The 27,071-nt window shown below is 45.5% G+C and overlaps 1 protein-coding gene across 2 annotated transcripts in view; it reads right to left on the bottom strand.

Annotated features, from left to right (window-relative positions):
- The window catches only part of Dera (deoxyribose-phosphate aldolase), an 83,515-nt gene that overhangs the window by 29,787 nt on the left and 26,657 nt on the right, over positions 1 to 27,071 (bottom strand). The window contains exons 4-6 of one of the 2 annotated variants that reach the window (XM_005072901.4): positions 24,929 to 25,024; positions 22,133 to 22,267; positions 7,481 to 7,609 (exon numbers count right to left, since the gene is read on the bottom strand). In XM_005072901.4, coding sequence (XP_005072958.1) covers positions 7,481 to 7,609; positions 22,133 to 22,267; positions 24,929 to 25,024 — 360 coding nt within the window. The other variant, XR_005876585.1, reaches the window with a different exon arrangement.

Here is a 27,071-nt window from a genome sequence, read left to right as displayed (position 1 = left end):
CTGCAACTGCTTCCTGCCCAGATCCGCATCAGCGGTTCAAACCTGATGACATTACGATTGCATCTTTACTGCGCCGCCACTCTAGACTTATTTATCACGCCTGTATTGTTCCTGAAGATAAGGTCTAGAGTAACCTGGAGGAGAGCTTGTTAGCTGTTGCCTGTGTGCGGACAGCCCTGCGTTCCCAAAGATAAAGGCGCGCTACACCCTTGCATTCTCTGAGTGGAGTCACTGGGCTCTCACAGCAAGTACGCTCGCCAGCCAGCCTGCTTTCCGCTCCCCTTTCCTGTAAGCGCCTGGCTTGCGATCCTGTCACTGTTTATGGACAGCTAGATGAAAGTTATGTGCAGCCTTTCCCAGGCCCCCATTCGTTTCCCCTCAAATTGCCTACTGCTCCCAGCTCTTCCTTCATTCGGTTTCTTACCAGATTTTCCCTAGTTCCGTCACAGACTCGTGCAAATCATGCCCACCAGTGGGGCCTCTGAACTCTCACTCTGCAAGCCTTGCACTGGCCCTCAGGATGCCTTAGCTGTGGAGCCTCTGGAGCGGGTGTAAAGGAGCTGTTCTTTGCACTGCTTTCCAAATGTTTACTTCCCTATCGGGTGCCTGGCGTTCTGGAGCTGTGTGATAATTTCATCTGGCTGCTGGTCTGAAGGGCTCATGATTCTGCTAGAGCTTCTAAGGTACAGCAGTTACGAGAGGTGACGGGCACGCAAGGCTAGGAACTGTATCAAAAACATAACTAATGGATCACAGCTAATGGGGATTCCTAACAGGATCCCTTTTATAGCTCTCTTTTCTAATGAGTTCATATCTAAAGTTTTTGGAGCAACCCTCTAATACAAGCTCTGGGGTGGGTACAGAAAAGCATGACTGACTATCACATAATCCCCAGAGCCACAGTCAAGTGCTTTTGAAAAGCCACACCCTGAATGCCTGTGACAGCCTAGCAGAAAGATTCAGTTGTGCCCTCCGTTCTCATTAATAGGATAGTATAGAAGGCATGCTGAGATCTCAATCACTTGCAAGGTTACTGTCTTATGGTTTACAATGTATCTGCATACCTTAATTCAACTGTTTGACAACCAATAATTTAATTGCACAAGGTCAAGTCAAGCAGGGGAAAACGAGAGCCCGGACCCTCTCTGACTGTGCTCCTTCGTCAGAAGTATTTTATTCTGAGAGAATACTCAATAAGCTTCACACAAAAGTAGGACGTGAATCATTGAGTTGACTCTCAATCTGCTTCCTGGGGTTGCCATGGGATACTGTCACAGCACTTACTAAATACAAGTTAACTGGGCTCCCAGGTCTGGAGGCTGGGATGCCCAGGAAGACAACACTGGTGAGGGCCTCTGTGCTGCTTCCCAAGGCAGAAAAGCACACAAGCATACAGGAGACAGAGAGCAGAACATGAGTGAGTTAAGCAAACGCCACACTAGCTCACGCCTTTGGAAACAGCATTAATCTACACATAAGGGCAGATGTGAGAACTTCGCAAAGGCCCTACCCCTTAATACCAGCACCCAGGAGACTCCACTTCAGCCCATGTTTTGGAGAAGGCATTTGGATCATAGTGCTGACCCAACGTGCAAATGCCTTGGTTAGCTAAGGTTTTATTTACAGTGACCAACAGTACCACACTAACACACTTAGGTTTCTCCATCCACCCTTTCTCATGAAGAATTGCTTTTGTAATCATCTAAATGGCTATCAAAGCTATAAAATTATGGTGAATGTAAATCACAGACTTGTAGCAATTTAGTTTTAAAGTAATGAGCACAAGTGTTGATGGAGGATCCCAGACGTATCAGAACACTGATGGACTTGCTTACCAGTTATCAGGAATTAGAACGTGGCAGGAAAGTTGGCCAAGCATTGGAAAGTTGGTAGCTGAAAACACAGATCCTAAGATAACTCAGACACACAAGTTAGCAGAGAGGCTCTTTAAATCAGCTGTTGTAAATATGTTCAAAGACATATAACAAAACATGATTTCAATGAGTTTAAAGACTCAAAAGGAGAGTGAAATGTTGTAATTAAGTTACAATCTCAAACAAAAATTCAAAACCCAAAAATGTACACTGGCATAAATTTTACTGGGTAAGTTTAAAAGCAAACTTAAGATACGAAACAAAGGATAAGGGACATGAATAAATTAATAGCTTCATAATTCCTAATTTCCTGTTTGGAGAACAGTACTAAAAACAGTGAGGATGGTGATGGTAGTGAGGATGGAGATGATGGTGAGGATGGTGAGGATGATGATGATGATGATTAAGCAGAGAGGACTTAAGGAGCCTATGGGACAGTATCAAGCAGTGTTACACTTACATACCTGGAGCAGAAAATATATTTGACAAAATAATTCTGGGGGCTGGAGATAACAGCACAGTAGCTAAGAACATACACTGCTCTTACAGAAGACCCAAGTTCAGTTTCCAGAAAAGTACTAAACATTTAGACAATAAAGCTCTCAATCTATATGAGACTTTAAATAACATTCTAAATGACAATACAAAGGAAACTAGAAAACCTTTAACTGTAAACAAGAAGGCAAGGTTAAAAGTTAGGTATTTGAACAGACTGATTAATAAAATTGGCAAAACATCTGCAAGCCCCCAACAGGAGAAAAGAACAAAAACAGTGAAAAGAACCAATCAGTCGTCAGGATGAAGAGTGAGCTGCAACTACAGACCTTACAGACATCAGACCAGGAGCGGCTCCATAGACAGCTTAGAACCATAATTTTAACAGCTCAACATATTTATGTGGCAATGGGGGGCAGCACTTGTAAGAAAACGTACAGTCTCGTGATTATTATTTTGGGGAGCAGCACCTGTGAGAAGATGTAGAGTTTCATGATTATTATTTTGGGGAGCAGCACCTGTAAGAAAACATAGTTTCATGGTTATCATTTTGGGGTGAGCAGCGCCTGTAAGAAAACGTACAGTCTCATGATTATTATATTGGGGGACAGTGCCTGTAAGAAGATGTACAGTCTCGTGGTTATTATTTTGGGGAACAGTGCCTGTAAGAAAACGTACAGTTTCATGATTATTATATTGGGGGGACAGTGCCTGTAAGAAGATGTACAGTCTCGTGGTTATTATTTTGGGGAACAGTGCCTGTAAGAAAACGTACAGTTTCATGATTATTATATTGGGGGGACAGTGCCTGTAAGAAGATGTACAGTCTCGTGGTTATTATTTTGGGGGCAGCACATAAGAGGGTACCTACGATGTGAACTACATGGTGTTCTACTGACAATGGCGATGGGTGTTGACAAAATCAGATCAATGCTTATGTAGCTGAGGAGGCAGGTGCAACACATGGAACTGACTGTCAAGGGTCTGCGATGGTCTGACTAGAAACGGCCTCCACAGGCTCTTAGGCCCAGTGCTGGCCCCCAGCTACTGTTTAGGAAGGAGTAGGAGGTGTGCTCTTGTCAGAGGAGGTGTGTCATTGGGGCTGACACAACGATGATAATTACAACAGGTAGGCCTATTATTGTAGGGGTAATGAAAGAGGCGAATAGATTTTCTTTGAGGTCTCAGAAGCCCTTGCCAAACACAGTCCTGAGCTCTCCTCTGCCTCTAACTTGTAGGTAAGATGTAAACTCTCGGCTACTGCTATGCTTCCAGGCCTGCCCGGCTGCCACCACACTCCCAACCAAGGTGAAACTGCAGGCAAGCCCCCAGTTAAATGCTTCCGTTTATAAATTACCTTGGTCATGGTGCCTCTTCCCAGCAACACAACAGTGACGGAGACGGCAAAGTTCTACTTCTTGATTGTGGTACTTGGACACTTACCACCCAATTTCCAATGAATACAAATTTATCTCAATGAAGTTAACATTTTAGTAAAAGAAATTAAATTATTTTAATTGGGGATTATTTTGTGCGTTATATATAAAAGTAAAGCAAAAATATAAAATAGACTAAATTTTAAAAGTACATGACAAATACTTCAGTTCATTGATATATAATGGCAGGATACATACAGATTGAGAAGTGGGCAGATAATACTATGCCACTCACTCTAAGACAACGCCCTTCACGAGGGTGAGCGCATCTTAAGGAATAGCTGCACCGCAAGTGAAAGCTCCATAAACCAGAGCTCCGTACTGACTACAGGTGTGCGTGAGCTTTGCAGCCTCTCGGAAACCAGTGAACGCCAGGGCTCTTCATCCAGCCCAGGACTGATGGGAAGATGAGGGGTATTAAAGCTGGTATGTCAACAATTGGGACAGAACTCAGTGGCAGAACACATGGCCATCACGGGCCCAGCTTGACCCCTAGGAACACACACACACACACACACACACACACACACACACACCAACAGAAAACCTGTGGGGGCCCATTGGAAATCAATAAGGATACTCCCAGAAAACTGAAAAGAGAACCCCTGTGCAATCCAGCCGTGTCACTTCTTGGTATAGACCCAGAGAAATCAGGGCAGGCACAAACAGAGACACCAGCATGTTTGTGCTTACTCACAACAGCCAAAGAATGGAGCCAGACTAGAAAGAAAAAGAAAAAAGCAGTGTATATACACAATGTGACTTTATGCAGACACATGATTTCGCTCCTATGTGTAATTCTCATGTATCACGTGCGTGTGTGAGTGTGTGTGAGTGTGAGTGTGTGTGTGTGTGTGTGTGTGTGTGTGTGTGTTAGACAAGGCAGAGGGGCGCTAACTAGGGAGGGATGGAAGGGATAGATGGGAGACAGGACAGGAGAGTAATACAGAAAGCCAGTATGAACAGAGCCCAATGACAATGTATGTCTGGAAATTTCATCACAAAGCCCGTTGTTTTCTACACCAACTAAAATGACAGGAACATAAGAATAATCCGAAGATGGACTGCGTGTACATCACAGCTATGCATGTCCTCAACAGACAAGGTAAACAGCGAAATGAAACAGATAAACACTGAGGGCCAACTAAACAGAAAGCAAGTGGCAGGGGCAGTGTCCTAGCCAGCTTTTCCTGGGGTTGACTTGATGGAGGTGGCCCAATGCCACCTCCTCTCTGTGAGCGGCAGGTGCAGAGAGAAGACGGACGGCCTGTCAGAACTCAAACACTTAGTGACGGTGCCACGGCTGGGGTGAGAGACACCTCAACGTAAGTGCTTCAGCCTCGTGTGCAGGCTGACAGGGCAGCACCCTCAAGGTGTCCCACAAGGGCTGCAGGCCTATCTGCCTGCAGTTCGCAGCAGGTGGCCTCGGCTTTTACTTTGCTGTCTGGACTGACAGTCTCTTGCTTTGTCAAAGGGCACTAAAGGGGAACATGCCCAGCTCACACACAGTCATGTCATTCCCCCCTCCCTCCCCCAAGTTACGGTGAGCCTCTGGCTACTGCGGGCCGTTGGGACACCAGCATTCCAGTGAGCCTCTGCACAAAGCACTCGATTCCGCGTTAGCTTTGGATTTTTAGATATTCAGCGATGAAAGGGCAGCAGCCATGGATGGCACCCAACAGCAGTGGCTGGCCTTAGTGCCTCCAGGCTGATTCAGTGAGCTCCAGGGAACCATCCACTCGGCCTGACAGAGCATTCAAAAGGCATCTACAGGGTGAGCACAACGGACAGCCTGAACCAGAGAAGCAGAGCATCTTCACCCCTTTGCGGGGCCCCTCAAATTCAGCTCCCTCCCCAGCACAGGAAGGCATGCCATCGAACAGGCCTACCTGAAGGACATGGGGCTCACAGGGGACAGGACAGACCAAGGGCTGGAGAAGGAAGAGGCGCTGGACACTGGTGTGCCTATACTCATGCCAAGCATGCTCAGGACAGCTATTCTGGCAGAAGGCCTTCTAGGCAGGGGGCCCAACATTTACAAAGATGAAAAGGAGTTTGAAGAAGCTCCAAGTCACTCTGCAAGGCTGACTCTCCAAGGTGAAGGGGAAATGAGACGGCTGGAGACAGACACGGAACCAGAAAAGCTACGCTCCATCTCAAAGGGGAAGGGACCCGACTACAGATTCTAGTGAAGCAATGCCATAGTTAAACCATCCCTGTGAAAAGATCATTTAGCAGCACAAAGGGGAGAAGAGTGGGAGGGGCCAAAAGTAGGGACAGACAACTGAGTTGAAGTAATCCAGTCGGGAGGGTCTGCCCAAGGCAGCAGCATCTCTGGAGAGCCGGGAAAAGCATTAGGCATGGCAACAGGTGAGACTACAGAATCGCCGGTGTTGTGGAGGTGACAATGTACAACCCAACTCCAACGCCGGTCGGTGTTGTAGAGGTAAGAATGTACAACCCAACTCCAACGCTGGTTTGTGGAGGTGACAATGTACAACCCAACTCCAACGCTGGTTTGTGGAGGTGACAATGCACAACCCAACTCCAACGCTGGTTTGTGGAGGTGACAATGTACAACCCAACTCCAACGCTGGTGTTGTGGGGGTGACAATGTACAACCCAACTCCAACCCTAGTGTTATGGAGGTGAGAATGTACAACCCAACTCCACCGTTGGTGTTGTGGAGGTGAGAATGTACAGCCCAACTCCACCGCTGGTGTTGTAGAGGTGAGAATGTACAGCCCAACTCCACCGCCGGTGTTGTAGAGGTGAGAATGTACAACCCAACTCCACCGCCGATGTTGTAGAGGTGAGAATGTACAACCCAACTCCACCGCCGATGTTGTAGAGGTGAGAATGTACAACCCAACTCCACCGCCGGTGTTGTAGAGGTGAGAATGTACAACCCAACTCCACCGCTGGTGTTGTGGAGGTGAGAATGTACAACCCAACTCCACCGCTGGTGTTGTGGAGGTGAGAATGCACAACCCAACTCCAACGCCGGTGTTGTGGAGGTGAGAATGTACAACCCAACTCCAAGCCTAGTGTTATGGAGGTGACAATGTACAGCCCAACTCCACCGCTGGTGTTGTGGAGGTGACAATGTACAGCCCAATTCCACCGCTGGTGTTGTGGAGGTGACAATGTACAGCCCAACTCCAACTAGAAGGCTCGCACGTGGACACATCTGCTGAGCATGCAAAGCAGCGAGTCAACTCCCATGTGAAAGCACAAAAGACAACACCACACGAGTTCTTATTTCTATTTGCAGGGACAAAAGCAGAGGCTGCCTCAGAAAGCACACAGGCAGGTCTAGGGGAAAAACTCAACTCTTAACTCACAAGAATTCCTGCCCAGGATGTGTTGATAAATGAATAGTCAAATCACACAAAAGCAAATAGCTAACAAGAGCGCCATCTGCTGCTCCCTAAGGATAGAGCAGCAAAGAAATGTCACAAACAAACAAACAAAACCAAAAAAGAAAGTTGGAGGAAAGCCCCAAGTGTCTGACCACTTCACTCTGTGTGTATGCATTCACAAAACGACTCATCCCTCCCAAAAAGACTCCCCCAAGGGGTTAGCGCTTCCAGTAACATGCAAATGCTTTTATTTGCTCCTTTCCCCTAAAACCTTCAATCCAGTAGGAACCCGGTCTGAATACATAAAGCTCACCTGCCATCATTGCTACCAGGCTGGCTTTGTAGATGTTGGTGAGCGAGCCGAGCTCTCCCGTGGCTAAGATGGTTTTGAGATGTGCCTCCCCACAGGCCTTTCGAAACTGACTGATCTCGTCGTAGAGGGCTGGAGAAGAAAACCATTGAGACAGTTACAAAGCAGGCAGGCAAGTGCTGGGCAGCCCTTCAGAGCCAAAAGAACCCACTTCAGAATTAGAAAAGGTAAAACATTTGTCACTTACTAAACGTTACCCCCAATTAATATCGCCTACAGCACTCTGCTGGAGCTCACATCCTGCTACAAGGAATGCCAGGCTTGCCCCATAAAACTGCTTCTAAGCCCTGGCCTAGGGGTCTACAGCCGTAAAGCTTCTTAAATATCATTACAAGGACATGCAAATTATAAATAATTTCTACCTCTTCTATATGATTATGACCTGAGGGAGAAAATAAAACCAAATTTATCTGCCACTCATATAGTTACTATAGCACTTTTCAAGTTAGAGAAAAAAATCTTGGGGTTCCTATTAATTCTACTCAGAGCTAACAGGTTCTCTGGTTACAATATAAAGCAGATCCTTCTTGGGAAATTATCAGTGATACAGGGAGAACAGGCTGCCCACCACTGACGAGAGCTGACTAGGAGGTGAAGCGCCTGGCCAGGTAATGCTGGATGTATGTGAAGAAAGCTATCTGTAGAGAGAGGTGTGCCCTGATGTGTGCTCAGTTCACCCTAACCCTAGATCACTTCAGGCTTCTAGAGCTCCAAAGAGTCCCTGAAAACAGCCTGATAAGTAAATTAGATGGAAAGACAGATAGACAAAACATACATGCACATACACATATGACAAAACTAAATTGAGGAAAGGTTCAAGGTAACAGAAACCAGTGAACAAACAAAAACAGAAACAACAATATAAATATGAAAATATACAAAACAAAAATAAAAATATTAGTTAAAAATTTGGTAAACAAAACCAGCATGTGTATCAAACTTTTCAGAAAAACTAACAATCTTCTGCCAGTGACAGTAGGGATTTTAGCTACAGCTTTTGTTAGAGTGAATGTTGTGGAACAATCTTTTTTACAGTGTAAAGATGTGTTGCTCTCATTGGTTTAATAAAGAGCTAAATGGCCAGCAGCTCAGCAGGAAATGGTTAGGCACGACTTGCAGACAGGGAGAGGGCTCTCTGGGATGAAGCTGAACAGAGCTGCCAAGAGATGTGGGGAGAAGTAAGATGAGCATGCCTTCTTGAAGAGTACTGAGTCACATAGTAGAAAGTAGGTAAGAAATATGGGTTAATTTAAGTTGTAAGAGCTGATTAGTAACAAGCCTAAGCTATCAGCCAAGCATTTATATTGATAATAAGTCTCTGTGTGGTTATTTGGGAACTGGATGGTAGGCTAGAAATTACACCTACAAGTGAACTTTGATTTGAATGAAAATTCTTAAACTATTGATTATGATCATGTTTGTGGGGATAAAAAACTACAATTTTTTAAGTGAACATAGGATCTATTTACCTGTAGTTAAATTAATCAGAACAACTCAATGTGTTTCATGACTTTACCATTTGGGAGGGTCTCTCTAACTCAACTCAAACGGAAGGAATTCAAAGGAGTCACCTGTGCCTTGGCATCCTTCTATTCTCAATGTGCCAATTCGTCACATCATTTTATTTATTAGACTTTTATCTATCGTATGCCTATGTACAGGTAGAGTTCAGAAGATAACCCACAGAAGTTGGCTCTCACACCATGTTGGTCCAGGAACTGAACTTGGCTATCAGGCTAAGCAACATACCTTTATCCACTACTGAGACATCACTCTGTCCCATAATTTCTTTTCTTTTTATTTTTCTTTTTCCTCTGAAAAGATTCTAGAGCTGGCATGGCTACTGTTATGTATGAGTTGTGTAAGTGTGTTAGAATTACTCCATTTCTCTAGACATTTACTTAGAGGGGCTAGTTTGCTTGTATATCTCTGGAACATTCAATAAAATAATAATTCATGTCACTGAAAGAAAATGGGACAATTCATGAGCATCTTGGGGTTTTTTTGTTTGTTTGTTTTTTGAGACAGGGTTTCTCTGTGTAGCCCTGGCTGTCCTGGAACTCACTCTGTAGACCAGGCTGGCCTTGAACTCACAGAGATCTGCCCATCTCTGCCTCCCAAGTGCTGGGATTAAAGGCGTGTGCCACCACCACCCGGGTAGGCATTTATTCTTTACTAACATTTTCCCATACTTTTCTTATATACATCAGCGATGCAAAAATAACTTTGCAGGCTAAAACAAGCGAGTTGTCCTAAGATTTATGAAACCATAGTGCAAATTTACAAATGTTACATACAAAAACAACAACAACAACAACAAAAACCCAACCACTTCACCAGTCCAAGCCAAAGAAAGCACAAAGAAGCACTATTAGTGTTCAGGTAGCTTTATGTACCGCACATTGACATTAGTGACAGACACTGGGAAACTATGGCGCATATGACTCAAAGGTCTTGAAGGCTGAAATATAACCTAGCCACACTCAAAGTATGCCTTACCACACGCAACAGATTCCTTTGTATACAAATGAGTGAGGAAAGAGGAAAGTGATGGGTAGATTCCCACCCTCTCCATCCCCACCCTGCCCCACCCCCAAAGAAAGGACAGGAATATATTGTATGGGTCTGCTGTATTGCTACTTGGCAATTTGAGTGAATGATGTTTCCAATGATGACATAAAGGAAAGAGATGCTCCTTCCAACACGATTCTCCATGAGGTATGATTACTCAAAGAATAAAAAGGTCTTAAGTTTTCAAAGCATCGTCCCTTCACAATCCCCAGTTTCCTGTGAATCCTTGAATCACCCCTGTAACACAGCTGGCACTTACTGCCATACTTGAGACAATGTGGAGAGGTCCTAAAATCTCATCCCTAGTCCATAGCATGTCTTCAGATTCTGAATAAGGTTGTACTTTTCAGACTGGAAAGATGGCTCAGTGGTCAAGAGTACTGGTTGCTCTTGCAGAGGGACCCAGATTGGAGTCCCAGTACCCACATGGTGGTTCCAGTCACCCATACTTACAGCTCCAGAGGATCTGATACTCTCTTCTGACTTATATGAGCACCAGGCATGCACACTATACATAGACACATATGCAAGCAAAATACTTGTATACATACAAAAAAAGATAAACAATCATACATTCTCAAATACTCCCAGTGAAGAGTCCAGTGCACAGGTACATACACACATACATACAACACACACACACTGACAAACACACACACTCACAAACAACACACACTCAAACACATACACACAACACACTCACAAACACACACTCACAAACACACACCACACAAGTGCATACTACAAATGAAACACATTTCCCAGAACACATGGAAGAACTTCACAAAGTAATCAAAACAAAGGCTCTAAAGAGGCCAGCTCTACAGCTAGCTTAAATTATTCACTTCATACTTGGGCCCTGAAATCCTGGCTTTCATTCCAGAGTATGAAAAGTTCAAAGGTCATTAACAACATAAAGTACTTATTTTTGCATCCTTCCATATATTAACATTTTTGAGGACTAAAGAGATAGCTCAGTTGATAAAGTGCTTGCTACAGAAGCATGAGGAACCAAGTTCCAGAACACACAGAGAAGACAACCAGGTATGGTGGCATTTGTCAATAACATCTTAGCACTGGTAGAGACTAGAGGGCCCCTAGGGTTGCTGTCCAATTATCCTAGACAAACCAGCAAGCCAATGACAGAAAGAGACCCTGTCTCAATAAATAAAGCGATGGCATCTAAAGAATGAAACCTTAGGTTGTCCTCTGGCCTCCACACCACATGTACACACACACACACACACACACACACACACACACACACACACACAATTTTTTAATTCTTCTGTGGCCCTCTGGCAGAACATGGCACTGCAGTGCTCATGGGTTTCTTTCCAGGCCCTGTGTCTGCTAATTAGTTATGTCATGACAAAGTTACCTAACTTCCCAAGCTCCATTTTTCTTCATTTCACAGCCATTTTTCATGTTCTGGGAATAGATGTAAAAGCAATTATTTGGATGGTTATGAAGGTAATCAACTAATTAGGCTTCTTTCAGACCCACCTTTAATAACAGGCACGTGGAAAATGAAGATTAAGGTCTGGTTTTCTCTAAAAGCTTAAGCCATTAGAACTGAGAGCGCTGGCCTTGCCACTAACTTAGAGAGTCGACCCAGGAGTGCCTGCGGCGGATCTCTGAGGAGAGGGCAGAGGGAACAAGGCATTCTCAGCCACCCGCAGCCTTGGGAGCAGACTGGCAGGAAACTAGTGTGTCACAGTCGGGTTGGGACACCCTTTAACGATGAGAAGGGACTTAGTCTGCCAAGGAGTGGAAAGTGAGGGCACTCTAACCAGAGAATGCTGCGAACTCTGGGGGGAGGGGCAGGATATGTTGAGTACAGCCAGCAGTGCTGGGCCAGGGAGATGTTCAAAGAGTCTCAAAACTATTATATACAATGGAACCGATCGTGTGAACATTTACCAAACAGGTGACTATACTGAAGTTCACCGTAAGATAAAAGGACTCAAATATCACAGGGGCTGTGAGGGTAATACTTGAGGTGCTGGATCATAATAGAGATTATCTGTGAATTCAAGAGCCCTAACATACTTACATATATACATATATACACACATACATACATACGTACGTGCGTACGTACGTACACACACACACACACACACACACACACACACACACACACACACACAGAGGAATAGGCAGGCAGGCAGACAGATGGAGACAGGTATAGATGTATATTCACAAATGTGTCTATGCTTACATTCACGCATTTTCGAGATCTGACCACTGAGAGCACCTGGCAACAACAGCAGCTTTTTAAAATAACTTATTTATGTACATAGGTGTTTTGCCTGCAGGTATGTCTGTAAGAGGGTATCGGATCCCCTGGAACAGGAGTTACAGACAGTTTTGAGTTGCCATGTAGATGCTGGGAATTGAACTCAGGCCCTCTGGAAGAGCAGAGCCAGTGCTCTTAGCCGCTGAGCCACCTCTCCAGCCCCAACAACAGCATCTTAACAAGAGTGAGTGCATCTGGCAGCCAGATCTTACTTTCTTCAGTGAAAGGGATCAGAGTTCCTTGGAAAATAGGGTAAAGGGCTGTAAAGAAAGTCAAAATAAGCCCGATTGTCTTTTATAACAAAGCAAAGTTCTAAAGAGCAATGGAAGCCTGGCGGGTGGCGCACGCCTTTAATCCCAGCACTCAGGAGGCAGAGGCAGGCGGATCTCTGTGAGTTCGAGGCCAGCCTGGTCTACAAAGTTACACAGAGAAACTCCGTCTCAAAAAAGAAAAGAACAATGAGAATATTGAAAGGACACAGAAGGGGGTGTGAAGTAGCTCCCACTGGGCAAACGCTGACAGGATCAACAATAGTAAGGATATTATGTTGTGGCACAAAAATGGGAGGAAGACTGTGAAGGAAGGAGGGCGGAGAGGAGCAGGGGAGAGAGACGCGGTTTCTCTGTGTAGTTGTGAGTGTGTCCTGAAAGCACAGGGAGACTAAGAGGGGAGTGGCCTATGGGGGGCAGGTAATTGTTTGTGAATATGAGTGAAGTATGAGTGTGTGTATCATGAAAATGTCATAGTGATAGTAAAAGGTTACTTACTGCCAAGGAAGTTGAAAAGAAACCTATAAGTTCTTACAAAAAGGAAGGAGAGAAGAGAAGGGGAAAGAGAGCGTAGCAGGAAAAAGGAGGGAAGGAGGCAGGATAACAAGTTTAGAAGACATGATATAGCTACAAATTGCTGCTTGACAACAAGTATTGGAATAATAACGGAAGAATTACCAATGGATGATAAAGTTCTGGATCAAAGCTGGACTAGAACTGCAATATCAGCATAGTCTGAAACAGTCTCTATTCTTAATGTACATTAACTACCTACTAACATGAAGAATACTTACTATTTTATACTGGACAAATTTGGCAGAAAGCATCCTACCCTGGTATGAAAGGGAGAAACTTCAGCATTTGTTCCCATCAAGAATACACAACTTGAACCTAACAGAAGAAAACATCGACCAATCTAAACTTGGGGCTCTGTGTGTCTGAAACAGTCTCATGTAGCCCAGGCTGGTCCCAAACTTGTTATATAGCTGAAGATGACCTTGAACTCCACCCCCTCCATGTGCTAGGACTGCAGGCATGCATCACTACTCTCATTTTCTAAGATACTGGAGTTCAAACCTTCATGCATGCTGGACAACCACTTTACCAATTGAGTTACATCTGCAGGCCCTGAAATATACCTTATAAATTATTAATAACAGAGGCCTGTACTCTTCAAAACTAAGAAAAGACTGGGGGCTATTCCAATGTAGAATAAAAAGAGATACATAATGACCTAACAATGCCATTGTCACCTGAAAAATCTGAACGGAGCCTGTTCATCTAATGGTTGGACATGACATAGTACTCTGGGTTGGTGTAATCTTGCCTTCATTTCTTGAGAATACATAGTAAAGTAGTCAAGGGTAATGAGTCAACAGGTATATAATTAGTCTAAAATAGCTTATACAATTATACATATATATATCATATACATATAACATATGTGTGCATGTGTGTACACAAGCAAAACAAAACAAAATAAAAAAGCCAAAAAGACAAATAACAGAATTTTACAGCAGGAGAATCTGAGGGATGTACAAACATATACTCAGAACACTATTTTCTATAAGTTTAATAAAATTACAACTAAAACTTAAAACTGAATTGTTTAGAATCTAAGTATTTTTATTGGGGGTTGGATTTTGTGACCATCAACCAGTCTATGGTGCTGAAAGTTTCCAAAACAAGTGTTTTATATGGAGATATTTTATACCCTGCTTACCCTTACGTTGCTGCTTTCTTTCTATGTTTTTACATGATAGGCCTATGACACATTTTTAATGGCCATACAATCTTCCATCATACAGATGCAAATTTTACTCAGTCGTTTTCCTGTTGTTAGAGGCCTAAGGTTCCAGATTTTTGCTATGACAAGCCATGCTTCAGTGAGGCCCCGGCAGTTAGGTCTCTGCATACCTCATCACTCTAACCCCCAGAGTCTTTATTATATGTCTTCCGCTCACACACTTCTAAGTAATATATGTTCATTGTTAAAAATTCAAACATTACAAAACTGAGAATTCCTCATTTAAAGAGAAAGGAAGAAAGAACAATTCTTGCCACGTACCAGAAAATAATAATTTGGAAGCCTATTATAAAAGATGACTGACAAATGAAAATGTAATTCAAACACCATGACTGCAAATTAGTCAGAATAATGCAAAATTTAACAAAACACATACACCAGAGAAGCGGCCAGCAGAGTGGTGTCACGTAAAAATCTGATAATAAATGTTTTGACTTATAATGAGGCTTTCAGGCTTTGGAAGGGGGTGTACCAGAAGCCCGGGATGTATCACACTGCAGGTACTTAATCAATATTGTCACACAACTCACAGGAGTCGCCTCCAGCCCGTCCCTGGGGTCCTCCTGCTACCACCAGGCTGATGAGGCGTGGAAGTCGGAAGCGACCTCTGCCCACCCTTCCTGGTTGGTAAGCAGGTGAGGCTGCGTGGGCAGAGTGTCTGACAGCAACCTGAGGACTCAGGCTCACCAGCAGAGGCCTTATGCATCCACAGCTGGGGTCCAGGGGATGGACAGGAAAACAGAAGGAGTCCGATTGTATTGTGGTTTTGTTTTTTGCTTTCTTACATCTATTTTTTAAACTGATAAGCAAAAATATGAAAACTGCACCAGTTAATGGGGTACCATGAGATATTTCAATGCGTGTATGTTTTGTTTGATATTTATGTTACAGCATACACATCTATCTCCTCTGACAATTGTCGTTTCTTTACAGTAAAAACACTGGAACATTTTTCCTTTAGCTTTTTGAGAAGCAGTATGTAACTGCGTCTGCAGGCTCCCCACCATGCAACAGCTCGGCACAGCCTCCTGCTCTCAACTCCCTAACCATTGATGAACCTTTCCCTCTCAATCTGATGACAGACTCTGAGGTGCTGCCAACCCCACCCCCCATCACCAGGAACTATAGCATTTTCTTTTCTATTGTCAATCTCACAGCACCTGGGAATCCACAGCATTTTCTAGAAAGGCATATCTCTAACCATAGAAAACCACACTAGTACATCTTGAACATATGAAACTATGATTTGAGGAAGGTTCCAAGTCTGTAGACACCATGACTCCCATCTAAGTCATAAAGCAATTTCTTTTTGTTTCGTGCTATCCAAAGGCGCTTTAAAAAAAATAATTGCTAGCGAACATATCTAAGCAATTATTTTTGAGTGCCAGAAAAATGTTCAACACTGCACAGGAATGTCCTGAAAATAATGCTTAAGATAATTATATGTACAGTAAAACACTTAATATAAGATTGTACAGCAACCTTTCATACTCAAAAAGGCACAGAATGCTCAAGAACATGGCTCCATCCGCCAGAGCAATTAATTAAACTTGTAAGGGTAAAATAGAGATGGGCTTTATAAATCACCCGGCAGTAAAAGAACCCACAAGAAATAAAACACACACATTTTTGCCAATACTATTGAAGTCTTGAAGAATCATCGCCTAAAAACAAAAGCCATGAAAGCACCCAGCTGCTCCAAGTGTCTCTGGACTCTCTCTGTTATAAACAACCTGGGAACAGAGGAACTAGATTATAGATTATGTGATTCCACTCCCAGAAAGTATCTATAGATTTAGAAATAGCTTTTCTGATGAGCTATTATTATTAATAGTTCTATAAAGGAAAACAAAAATAAGTTCTTTGGGGGGAGATCCATTTTTCTTGTGTTTCCAAAAGTAAATAAATAACAAAAGGCAGATTATTGACCAGATGTCAGATACTCAGGGTCCGCTTCATGGGAGGAAATGAAAGACATTCTGGCTTTGCCCTGGGAATTTCATTGTCTCTAACTGAAACGAGAAAGCCGTCAAGTGTGTGTGCTACAAACTGAGCTTGGAGAGCAACCGAGAGATGGAGATGGTGAGGCTGTGGCCAGAGGTGACAGACACTCACTGCTGCACTCAACACTGTGCCAAAAGATGTCAGGTCTGGACCGCCTAGGTGCCACAACTACAGGTGTTCCATGGACACTTGGTCCCCAAGGCAGCTCCAGTCCTAGGCTAACAGAACTAGACTCCGAAGCAAGGTCTAAATTTGAGAACATCACATCACTGGTAAATACATGAGGTTTATCTGTGTAGCAGAAACAAGACCACCCCTACGAATATCAACCACAGAGGCATGGAAATATCAAGGCCTGCTCACAGAGCACATGGAGGATGAGGCCCTTGTGGCAAAAGCTTTCTCTAAGAAATGCAATTTAGGTGGCAATGTCCAGTGTGCAGTTTAGGGTGTGTGTGTGTGTGTGTGTGTGTGTGTGTGTGTGTGTGTGTGTGTGTGTGTGTGTGTGTGTGTGTCACTAAGAATGACAGAGGCCTTGGGAGATTGTCACAGGAGCCTCTCACTCCATCACGTCCAGCTCTGGCTGTACCAGAACTGGCTCAGGAATGTGAGGGAAGGGTATAGCAGGCTTCTTGAACCACCAGCCAGCTGCCACATCATGGCACGGAAACTTATTATTAATTATGAAAGGTCAGTCTTATCTTAGGTTTGTTTCTAGCTAGCTCTTTTAACTTGAATTAATCAATTTCTATTAATCTATGTGCTGCCCCAAGGCTTATTTACCTCATCTATTTACTGTCTAGCCTGCTTTCCTGCCTCCTGATGGCTGTCTGGCTCCCTTTTCTCTCTGCCCATCCCTCCTCTGCCTAACTATTGGCATTCAGCTTTTTATTAGACCAACCAGGTGCCTTAGGCAGGCAAAGCAAAACAGCAATATATCCTTACATAGTTAAACAAATGCAGTATCAACAAATGCAACCTGTTTTTTTGTTTTTGTTTTTGTTTTTTTTTCCCGAGACAAGGTTTCTCTGTATTGTTTTGGAGCCTGTCCTGGAACTCGCTCTGTACACCAGGCTGGTCTCGAACTCACAGAGATCCGCCTGCCTCTGCCTCCCGAGTGCTGGGATTAAAGGCATGCGCCACCAATGCCCGGCTCTATAACACATCTTTACATAATTAAACATTCTATTCCACAACAGAAGGGAGCTGGATCAAGAACTTGGGAAATGCTTGTCAAGTAATTCCGACAGCCAGCAATACCCTCCTCACTTTGTCCTAGGTGACAAACAGATACACACTTGTCGTCAGGAGACAGGGAAGTAATGTCAGGGCCGGGCAGTGTGGCTGAGCTAAACATGGCTTAGGGGAAAAGGTTAACAGAATGGGACCATGCTGCAAGGACAGGGTCAGACTGAACAAAAAAGTGCTATAGAATAGAGACCACAGCAGTCGGCGAAACACCTCAGGGGGTTCAGTATTTCCTGAATGCATCACCACACTCAAGGTAACACAACCACTAACGAAATCATCCTCAATCAGCAAGACGGCACTAAATCCAGTAAGATTTCTTTATTAAATTGTTAATAGACGGAAAGGTAACTGTTATAATGCCTTTCTTCCCCATGTGGCCAGAAGCCCTGATTCTGAGTCTCTGCTCCTCTGAAAACAACGTTGAGCAACACAGTTGAGTAGGAAAGTGGACAAGAGCCCAGCACACACGGGACAACCAGGCAGATGAGGACACCCGCGCTCAGGGGAGCCCAGCACACACGGGACAACCAGGCAGATGAGGACACCCGCGCTCAGGGGAGCCCAACACACGGGACAACCAGGCAGATGAGGACACCCGTGCTCAGGGGTCTGGCAGCCAACATGGAAGACAATGCAGCTAGCTGACCAACCTTGGCTCTCTACAGGGGTAAAGAAGTGATCTCACGCCTGTTTCCTTGGGCGTGAGACACAAGTGTGGTGCATATACATTAATGCAGGCAAGACCCAGACACACACGAAAAATAAGAGGGACAAGAAGATAAGAATGGGAGTGAGATGGCGTGAATAAGAATCGCCCCACAGACTCCTATGTTTGAATGCTAAAGCAGTGGCCTTATTTACAATGGTTAGGAGGTGTGGCTTTATTGGGGTAGGTGTGGCCGGGTAAAGGAAGTGTATCACTGGGGTTGGCTTTGAGGTCCAGTGGCTCTCTCTTCCTACTGCCTTTGGATCCAGATTTCCTTACTTCCATTTGTCCAGACGGTTCCAGCTATTGTTCCAGAACCGTGTCTGCCTGCACACCCACAATCCCCCTGTTATGGTGACAAGAAACTAAACTTGTGAAACTGAAAACAAGTCCCGCATACATGCTTTCATTTACAAGAGTCTCCAAGCTCACAGCGTCTCTTCACAACACTAGAACACCACGACAGGGAGCTCATATGCAGTCTCCTCACAGAGCTCCGAGCACCCAAGGCGGACCCGTCTGCGTCTGGACCATGAGACGCAGGCAGGGGAGTTCGAAATGGCTAGGGATATTTCTGTTGAGCTCTACAAAAGGTGACAGCTCATCTGTACTGTCATCCACTTGCTGGGATCTAGAATCACTCTAGACAGAAAAATCTGGGCGCATCTGTGAGAGAACGTCTCACCTGAGTTACCAAGGAGGAAGAATCATCCTGAATGTGGGTGGCAGGAACCCTCCTCCGGGGTCCCAGACCCAATTATAAAAGGAGACCGCGAGCCGAGTATTGTATTCATCGCCCTGTGAATCGGGACTTTAGATTTTGTTTGATTTCTCTGCCAGGACGGACTGCCTCTCGCTGTGAGTCAAGATAAGCCATTCTTCCTTAAGTTGCTTTCACTGAGCATGTTGCTACAGCAATGAGAGAAGCAGATAATACACAAAGTAACTTACAAAAGTAATAGCGCCGCCAGGGAGAGGGCCCGAGACACAGAAATGTATCAGCCTGGTGGGCATTCCCACCAGTGCATTCCACAGAATGAATAGGAAACTTCTAATTCAGTAAACTCCTAATACAAAAACCGCACAGTGAATAACACAACACACAATCAAGCTGAGAATCAAAATTAAGACAAAACACTGCAGTGGGGAAAAGGCTTAAGTCACTGCTGGCTTCTATTTAGAAATGGATTTCTAGCATTAAATGTTCCTTTTCAATTTGGTTTGGGTCAAGAGGTTATTAACACCATAGAAAAAAAGTTAATGGAAAAGTATGGTCTAGGACAAAAATGTGTTATTATATTTTGTGAAAATGCCTACTTTGGGGAAATTATTATCTCAAAAACAGCCATTCCTAAGTCTGTTAAAGGATAGCCAATTACATCAAAACACATCTCCTATTGAATTTTATTTTTCAATTAGTAGAACTTGCGAGACAAGAGCACAAGCCGTAATATAAACTGCACATCTCTGTCTCTGTCTCCACCTGCTTGTAAAAGGCATAAAGGACATACATTTCCGGGTTTATTTAAAATATGACGAATATTTATATTATGCACCACTCTGAAATCTGTGACCAAAAGCAGATCAGCAGGCTACATAAGAACAAGAACGCCGGCCGGGCGTTGGTGATGCACGCCTTTAATCCCAGCACTTGGGAGACAGAGGCAGGCAGATCTCTGTGAGTTCGAGGCCAGCCTGGTCTACAAGAGATAGTTCCAGGACAGCCTCCAAAGCCACAGAGAAACCCTGTCTCGAAAAAAACCAAAAAAAAAAACAAGAACGCCGGACAGTGGTGGCGCACACCTTTAATCCCAGAACTCGGGAGGCAGAGGCAGGAGGATCTCTGTGAGTTCAAGGCCGGGCTGGACTGACAGCCTCCAAACCAATACAGAGAAACCCTGTCTCAAAAAAAAGAACAAGAACATACATAATATACGACTTTGAAGAAAGATCAGGAATACCCAAAGCACACATAGACAATAACAGTACGAGAAGGGACACAGTAAAAGAAGATGTTTGTGAACTCTCAAGGTACAGAGAGGAGAGGGGAAGGAAATGGGGAAGACTGAATGCAGCCAACACTCCAAGCTGAAGCCCACGCTGGCCAGCTTCACATGCGGCCACTGATCACGTGTGGCCACCGATCACGTGAGGCCACCGATGGTGACCTTGCAGGTGACTCTGTTCAAGCCAACAGGATGCAATAGACGGTGTGGAGAGTTCAGGTGGGGCAGGCCTTTCTTCCTGCCCTGGAAGAGGAGGTATGAGGCTGGACCTTCAAAAGCCGCCTTAGACAATGGAGTGCCCCTTACTGTGGTGGTGAAGGTCCCTGACATAACACTCTAAACACTTCCTCTGAGCATCAGGTCATTACCCTGCTGACTGAATCTGTAGCCTCCTAACAAAACACAAATGGTTCACGGGTGCTGAACAATGGACTTGAGTTTCACAGACAAGTGTTTACAGATACAGGGCAGTCTTCTCTCTCAGACCTGGTTTCAATGTCCGTTCTCTTAGTTAGTAGGGATCACCTTACACCTGAAATTACTACATGGGAGGCCCAGAAGCAAACAAGTCATAGGCTTCTCGTGGCTCTGGTGGTGACATCTCCTGCTGCCCCACTGTGCCCTGCCCTGGGTGTGGACGATCTTTTGTCCAGCATGCCCACACTGTACGTGCTGCCTGCCCCTGAGACACTGAAGCCATCTCAATTCACAGTGACACACAGTGGCCGGCCAGATGGCTCAGGAGATAAAGATGCCAACAAGCAAGCCTGATGACCTGAGTTTGATCCCCAGGACACACATGGAGGAAGGAGAGAACTGGCTTCCAAAGGTTGTCCTCTGATATCCACGGCCAAGCCCTATGTGCCCCCTCATACACAAGCAAGTAAATAAAAAATACATTAACAGTGACCCACTGATCCTCCAGACTTAATGTGTTTTACTTGGTATGTACACCTATCAGGAAACAGTATCTTGGTATTCATTTAGTTTCATTTAAAATGTTGTTATATTACATGCTATGGTAACTTTTTTCAGAGTGTACTGTAGTTATTTTAGTTATTATTAATGTCCTCATCTTTAGGATACAAGATGTATATAAGGAAAGGTAAAATCCAGTTCATTGTTTTATACCTTCCTGTAAAAACAGTATCCTGTTACTGGAATGACATTACCTTAGTACAGTCTGGCATGACAGTGAAACACTAGCCCTAAAGATGAATATGCAATAATATTTATGGTAGTAAAAACACACTTAATCAGCTTACTAATAGTGTACATCCTCAAAGTCCACAAAGATTAATGTAAAAAAGGCAACCTCTCCCAATACACTAGAATTAACCTTGTTTGGAAGGCTTGCCTAGAGTGATTTATGTTTTGAATAACAAAATAGTACAGAATAGTCATAACTCTCCCAAAAGAGAAGCAAATTAATAAATTTTAAGCTGGCTTTACTGCATGGAATAACTATACCCCTAATTACACAAACGGACATAGGTTTCTGCAGACAGGGAATGACCTAGACTTATAAGGATCTCATGAGCAGTCTCTTAGCCCTGTTTCCTCTGACCTTTGACTTGTGACTTGGAAGTTGATTCCCAAGTCATGCTGCCTCATCCCAGATATACACATAACCCACCAGGAAGGGCTGGAGATGCCTGAGAACAAGAATCTGCACCTACCTTCCCACTGGCCGGTCAGCACCAAGGTCCTGTTAATGACCACATCAATTTCGGTAGCTCCATCCTCCACTGCCAGCCTGATCTCTTCCAATCGTGTCTTCAAATGAGTCTGTCCAGCTGGAAAGCCAGTGGCCACTGGAAGAGATTTAAAACAAAGAAAACAGGGATAGAGCATAAGGGAGGAAAAAAAACAAACTTTGACTGGTCAGTTGGTAAGTGCGGCATTTAGAGATGACAGCGTGGTCAGGTGGCAAGTACGACATTTAGAGATGACAGCATGAAGGGTATTTTCACATCACTCATGCAACACAAGACAACATGCAGGGCAGACTGCGAGCACATTCCCACCTTGGGGGAAATGGTAACATGATCCTCTCCGGAAAACCAGAGTTCAGCGGCTGCAGAGATATTTAGGAAGTAGCAGCTAACTCAACATGGCAGCTGGCAGGAGTAAAGCCATTGGTGGGCATTACAAGACTGACGACACTGGTTGAGTCCAGCTGGCTGTCCTCACTTACCCCTTTGCCCCTGATCTGATCTCCACTCGCCCATGAGTGGACCCAGTGAACTAGAGCAACCAGATTAAAAGACAGATTGCCCAGTGTCTCGAGTTAACACAACCAGCAACAGCCAGGGAGAAGCCAGACAGAAGGGACAGCACTGTCACTGCAGGGAACGGGGGACAGCACTGTCACTGCAGGGGAGGGGGGACAGCACTGTCACTGCAGGGGAGGGAGGAGGGACAGCACTGTCACTGCAGGGGAGGGGGAAGGATAGCACTGTCACTGCAGGGGAGGGAGGACAGCACTGTCACTGCAGGGGAGGGAGGACAGCACTGTCACTGCAGGGGAGGGGGGACAGCACTGTCACTGCAGGGGAGGGAGGAGGGACAGCACTGTCACTGCAGGGGAGGGAGGACAGCACTGTCACTGCAGGGGAGGGAGGAGGGACAGCACTGTCACTGCAGGGGAGGGAGGGAGGACAGCACTGTCACTGCAGGGGAGGGAGGGGGGACAGCACTGTCACTGCAGGGGAGGGAGGAGGGACAGCACTGTCACTGCAGGGGAGGGGGAAGGATAGCACTGTCACTGCAGGGGAGGGAGGACAGCACTGTCACTGCAGGGGAGGGAGGGACAGCACTGTCACTGCAGGGGAGGGAGGGGGACAGCACTGTCACTGCAGGGGAGGGAGGAGGGACAGCACTGTCACTGCGGGGGAGGGGGAAGGATAGCACTGTCACTGCAGGGGAGGGAGGACAGCACTGTCACTGCAGGGGAGGGGGGACAGCACTGTCACTGCAGGGGAGGGAGGGGACAGCACTGTCACTGCAGGGGAGGGAGGAGGGACAGCACTGTCACTGCAGGGGAGGGAGGGGGACAGCACTGTCACTGCAGGGGAGGGGAGACAGCACTGTCACTGCAGGGGAGGGAGGGGGAAAGCACTGTCACTGCGGGGGAGGGGAGGGACAGCACTGTCACTGCAGGGGAGGGGGGACAGCACTGTCACTGCAGGGGAGGGGGAGGGACAGCACTGTCACTGCAGGGGAGGGGGGACAGCACTGTCACTGCAGGGGAGGGAGGGGGGACAGCACTGTCACTGCGGGGGAGGGGGAGGGACAGCACTGTCACTGCAGGGGAGGGGGGACAGCACTGTCACTGCGGGGGAGGGGGACAGCACTGTCACTGCGGGGGAGGGGGAGGGACAGCACTGTCACTGCAGCAAAGGGCCGAGAATGCACAGAAGAAAAGAGAACACACATGTACGGGTTTGAGATGTAGAAGTTTTTCCCGTTCATCCCATCTCTGATCCTAACCACGCCTGCTGTCCTTTCCTACAATTCCAGACTCCTCGGGTCAGCTGTCGTAGACCACACACACTGCCCTGTTGTGTAAATGAGAAGCTAATGTACTGAGATGGTGAAATCTATGGACTAAGGGGTAGCTGTCAAATACGCTGGCCATCCTCTCACACAGGCTATATACAAGAAGCTGAAGCAACGGCTGGGGCTTAAAAGCAGGGCTGCTCTTGCCAATGACCCGACTTCGGCCCCAGCACGTGCGTGGTGGCTCTCACTGTCTGAACTCATTTCAGAGGAGCTCCTCCTCTGGCTTCTGTGAGCGCTCACAGGGACTTGACTTATAAAAACCCACGCAAACCAAACAAACATAAAAAATAAATCTTAAAAGATACAGGACATCATGCTTCATTAACAAAATTAGTAGCAGATCTTTATAAATTATTCCTTTTTCTTTTCTTTTTGAGACATGGTCTTTCCATGTAGCCCAGGCTGGCCTTGAACTAGTAGGAATCCTCCTGCCTCAGCCTCCTAAATGCTAGAATTACAGGAAAGTCCCATCATACCTGACTCAGACTGTTCATTTAAAGTACCAGGACATTCTTGTAGCCTTTTAAAAAACTAGAATCTAATACTGTTTGTCTCTACCTGTCTACCTGTCCATCTATGTATCCATAGACACATGCATTGACGCTTGTTATAGTCTGTTTTATTTCATTTCATATTTCATATGTCTATGTGTGTGCATGTTCACGGAAGGTCAGAACAATTTGAGGGAGTTGGCTGTCTCCTACTGTGTGAACTTCAGGGACTCCACTCGGTAGCCAGCCGTGACGAGAGGCACATTTATTTCACTAAAATCATGAGTCAACAGAACTAAGTGTATGAAATCAGTGCGATCAATCACAGTAGAAATGTACGGAGGCCACTCCACGCTGAGTGTGGTAAAGAACCTCAGACATGTTGAAAACAAAGATTTTCGAAAGCCCCGGAAGTCTTACCTGACGCCACGGGGATACTGCAGCCTGCTGCCTTCAGAGCCTTCACAGCGTCGCACACCCGGGCGGGATAAACACAGACCGCCGCTGTGGTGATGCCTACGAAGGGGGAGCACAGCAGCCTACTTAACATGGGACCGGCAAAGACACTACACCTTGGATTATCATTTCTAGGACAACACTAGCAGAAATCAAAGGAGAGGGAAAAGACTTTCCCCACAAAGCTGCAGCAAACGGAGGGGGTTAGTTTAACTTTTTTTTGACGTTTATGTATCTTCCGTGCGTGCACAGGCCACAGCAATGTGTGGCGGTCAGAGGACACCTCGCAAATGTCGGGTCTCTCCTTCCCACCATGCGGGTTCCGGGGATCAGGCTCAGGTTCCTACACCATCAGGCTTGGCAGCAAGCCCCTCTCCTCTTGAACCTTCTGACCCCTGGAAAGCTTTCTCCGCTGCTTTTTTTTTTTTTTTTGAAGCTCCTGGAAACACAGACTGCTTTTTGATCTTTCTAGTCACAGAAAAGTTCTGAGACACCGTTCTTTGAGGCTATTTAGCATAATTCAATTACTCTCCTCCCAATTCCTAAACAGTATACTTAGTTGAAAATATTTTATTTCGCGCACATAACAAATCTAGTTTTGCATGGCATCTGCACAGCCAGAAGATGAAGAAAAATGCAAAGGAAACTCAGGGTGACTCAATAAAATGGGGTCTAAACTTCCTCCTTTATGGGGAAGAAACAGTAAGATGTTGTGGTGATTTGAATGAGCCCCTCCCCCTCTCCCAGGTTCATAGGGAGTGGCACTATTGGAGGAGTGGGTGTGGCCTGATTGCAGTAGGTGTGGCCTGATTGGAGGAAGTGTGTTACTGGGTGGGCTTTGAGGTTTCTGATGCTCAAGCAGGTCCACTGTCTGTCTGTCTATCTCTGTCTCTCTGTGTGTCTCTCTGTCTCTCTGTCTGTCTCTCTCTCTCTCTATCTCTCTATCTCTCTGTCTCTCTGTCTCTCTGTCTCTCTCTCTCTCTCCCTGCTGCCTGTGGATCCAGATGTAGAATTAATTGCCTGCTCCTTCTCCAGCACCATGTCTGTCTGGACGCCACCATGCTTCCCGCTATGCTGATAATGGACTAAATCTCTGAACCTGTACGTCAGCCCCAGAGAGATGTTTTCCTTTATAAGAGTTGTCATAGCCAGGCGGTGGTGGCGCACGCCTTTAATCCCAGCACTCAGGAGACAGAGGCAGGCGGATCTCTGTGAGTTGGAGGCCGGGCTGGTCTACACAATGAGTTCCAGGCCAACCAGGACTACATAGAGACCCTGAACAAGGCAGGTAGGTGGGAGGTACAGGGAGGGGGGTAGAAAGGGAAGTGGGAAGGGAGATAGAGAGAGAGGGAAAAAGAGAATAAAAAGAAAATTTAAAAGATCCAAATAGAAAGTACAAAACCAAAGAACATGAGACTCCATAAAAAACGTTACTTTTAGTGCTATAAAAAGATGGGTGTTTGTGATCTGTGCTTTGTTTACGGCTTTGGGGATGAAGTCAGAGCCTTAGTACCCAACAGTGAGCTACATCTCTAGATCTAATGTTCTAATGTCAATGGAAAGAAACATAATAACAGTTTTCTAAACGATGTTGCTGCTTAGGTCCACACCCATTATCTGCGATGCTTGCACTGGGCTAGCTCGGCACTTTTCCCTGTACACACAGAAACTGGGCACTCCAGAGCCAAGAAGCATCTATCTACGGAGAGGAACTCTGCGTCCCCAAACTGGCTCGGCAAGTGACAATACTCATAGCCAGCACCACCTGGCTCCCCAGGACTTGGTTTTCTCACTTAGAAAATAGAAAAACTGAGCGTGGGGAGATAGTTCAGTGGTAAAGAGCACTGGCAGCTCTTCCAGAGGTCCCGAGTTCAACTCCCAGCAACCCCGTGGTGGCTCACAGTCACCTATAATGAGATCTGTTATCCTCTTCTGGCACGCAGGTGTATATGCAGACAGAACACCATATACATAAAATAAATAAACCGTAAACAAAGAAAATAGAAAGATCACCACCACCACCACCACCGCCACTGCTGCCATTGTCCCCAGTCTCCTCCATGTTTCAAATAAGCTCAACACTCAGGACAGCTTCTCAGCATTTTCT

The sequence above is a fragment of the Mesocricetus auratus genome, unplaced genomic scaffold, assembly GCF_017639785.1.
Source record: "Mesocricetus auratus isolate SY011 unplaced genomic scaffold, BCM_Maur_2.0 Super-Scaffold_100001, whole genome shotgun sequence".
Classification (NCBI taxonomy): domain Eukaryota; kingdom Metazoa; phylum Chordata; class Mammalia; order Rodentia; family Cricetidae; genus Mesocricetus; species Mesocricetus auratus.
The sequence above is the reverse complement of the archived record's forward strand: the minus strand, read 5'-3'. Positions and strand labels throughout refer to the sequence as shown.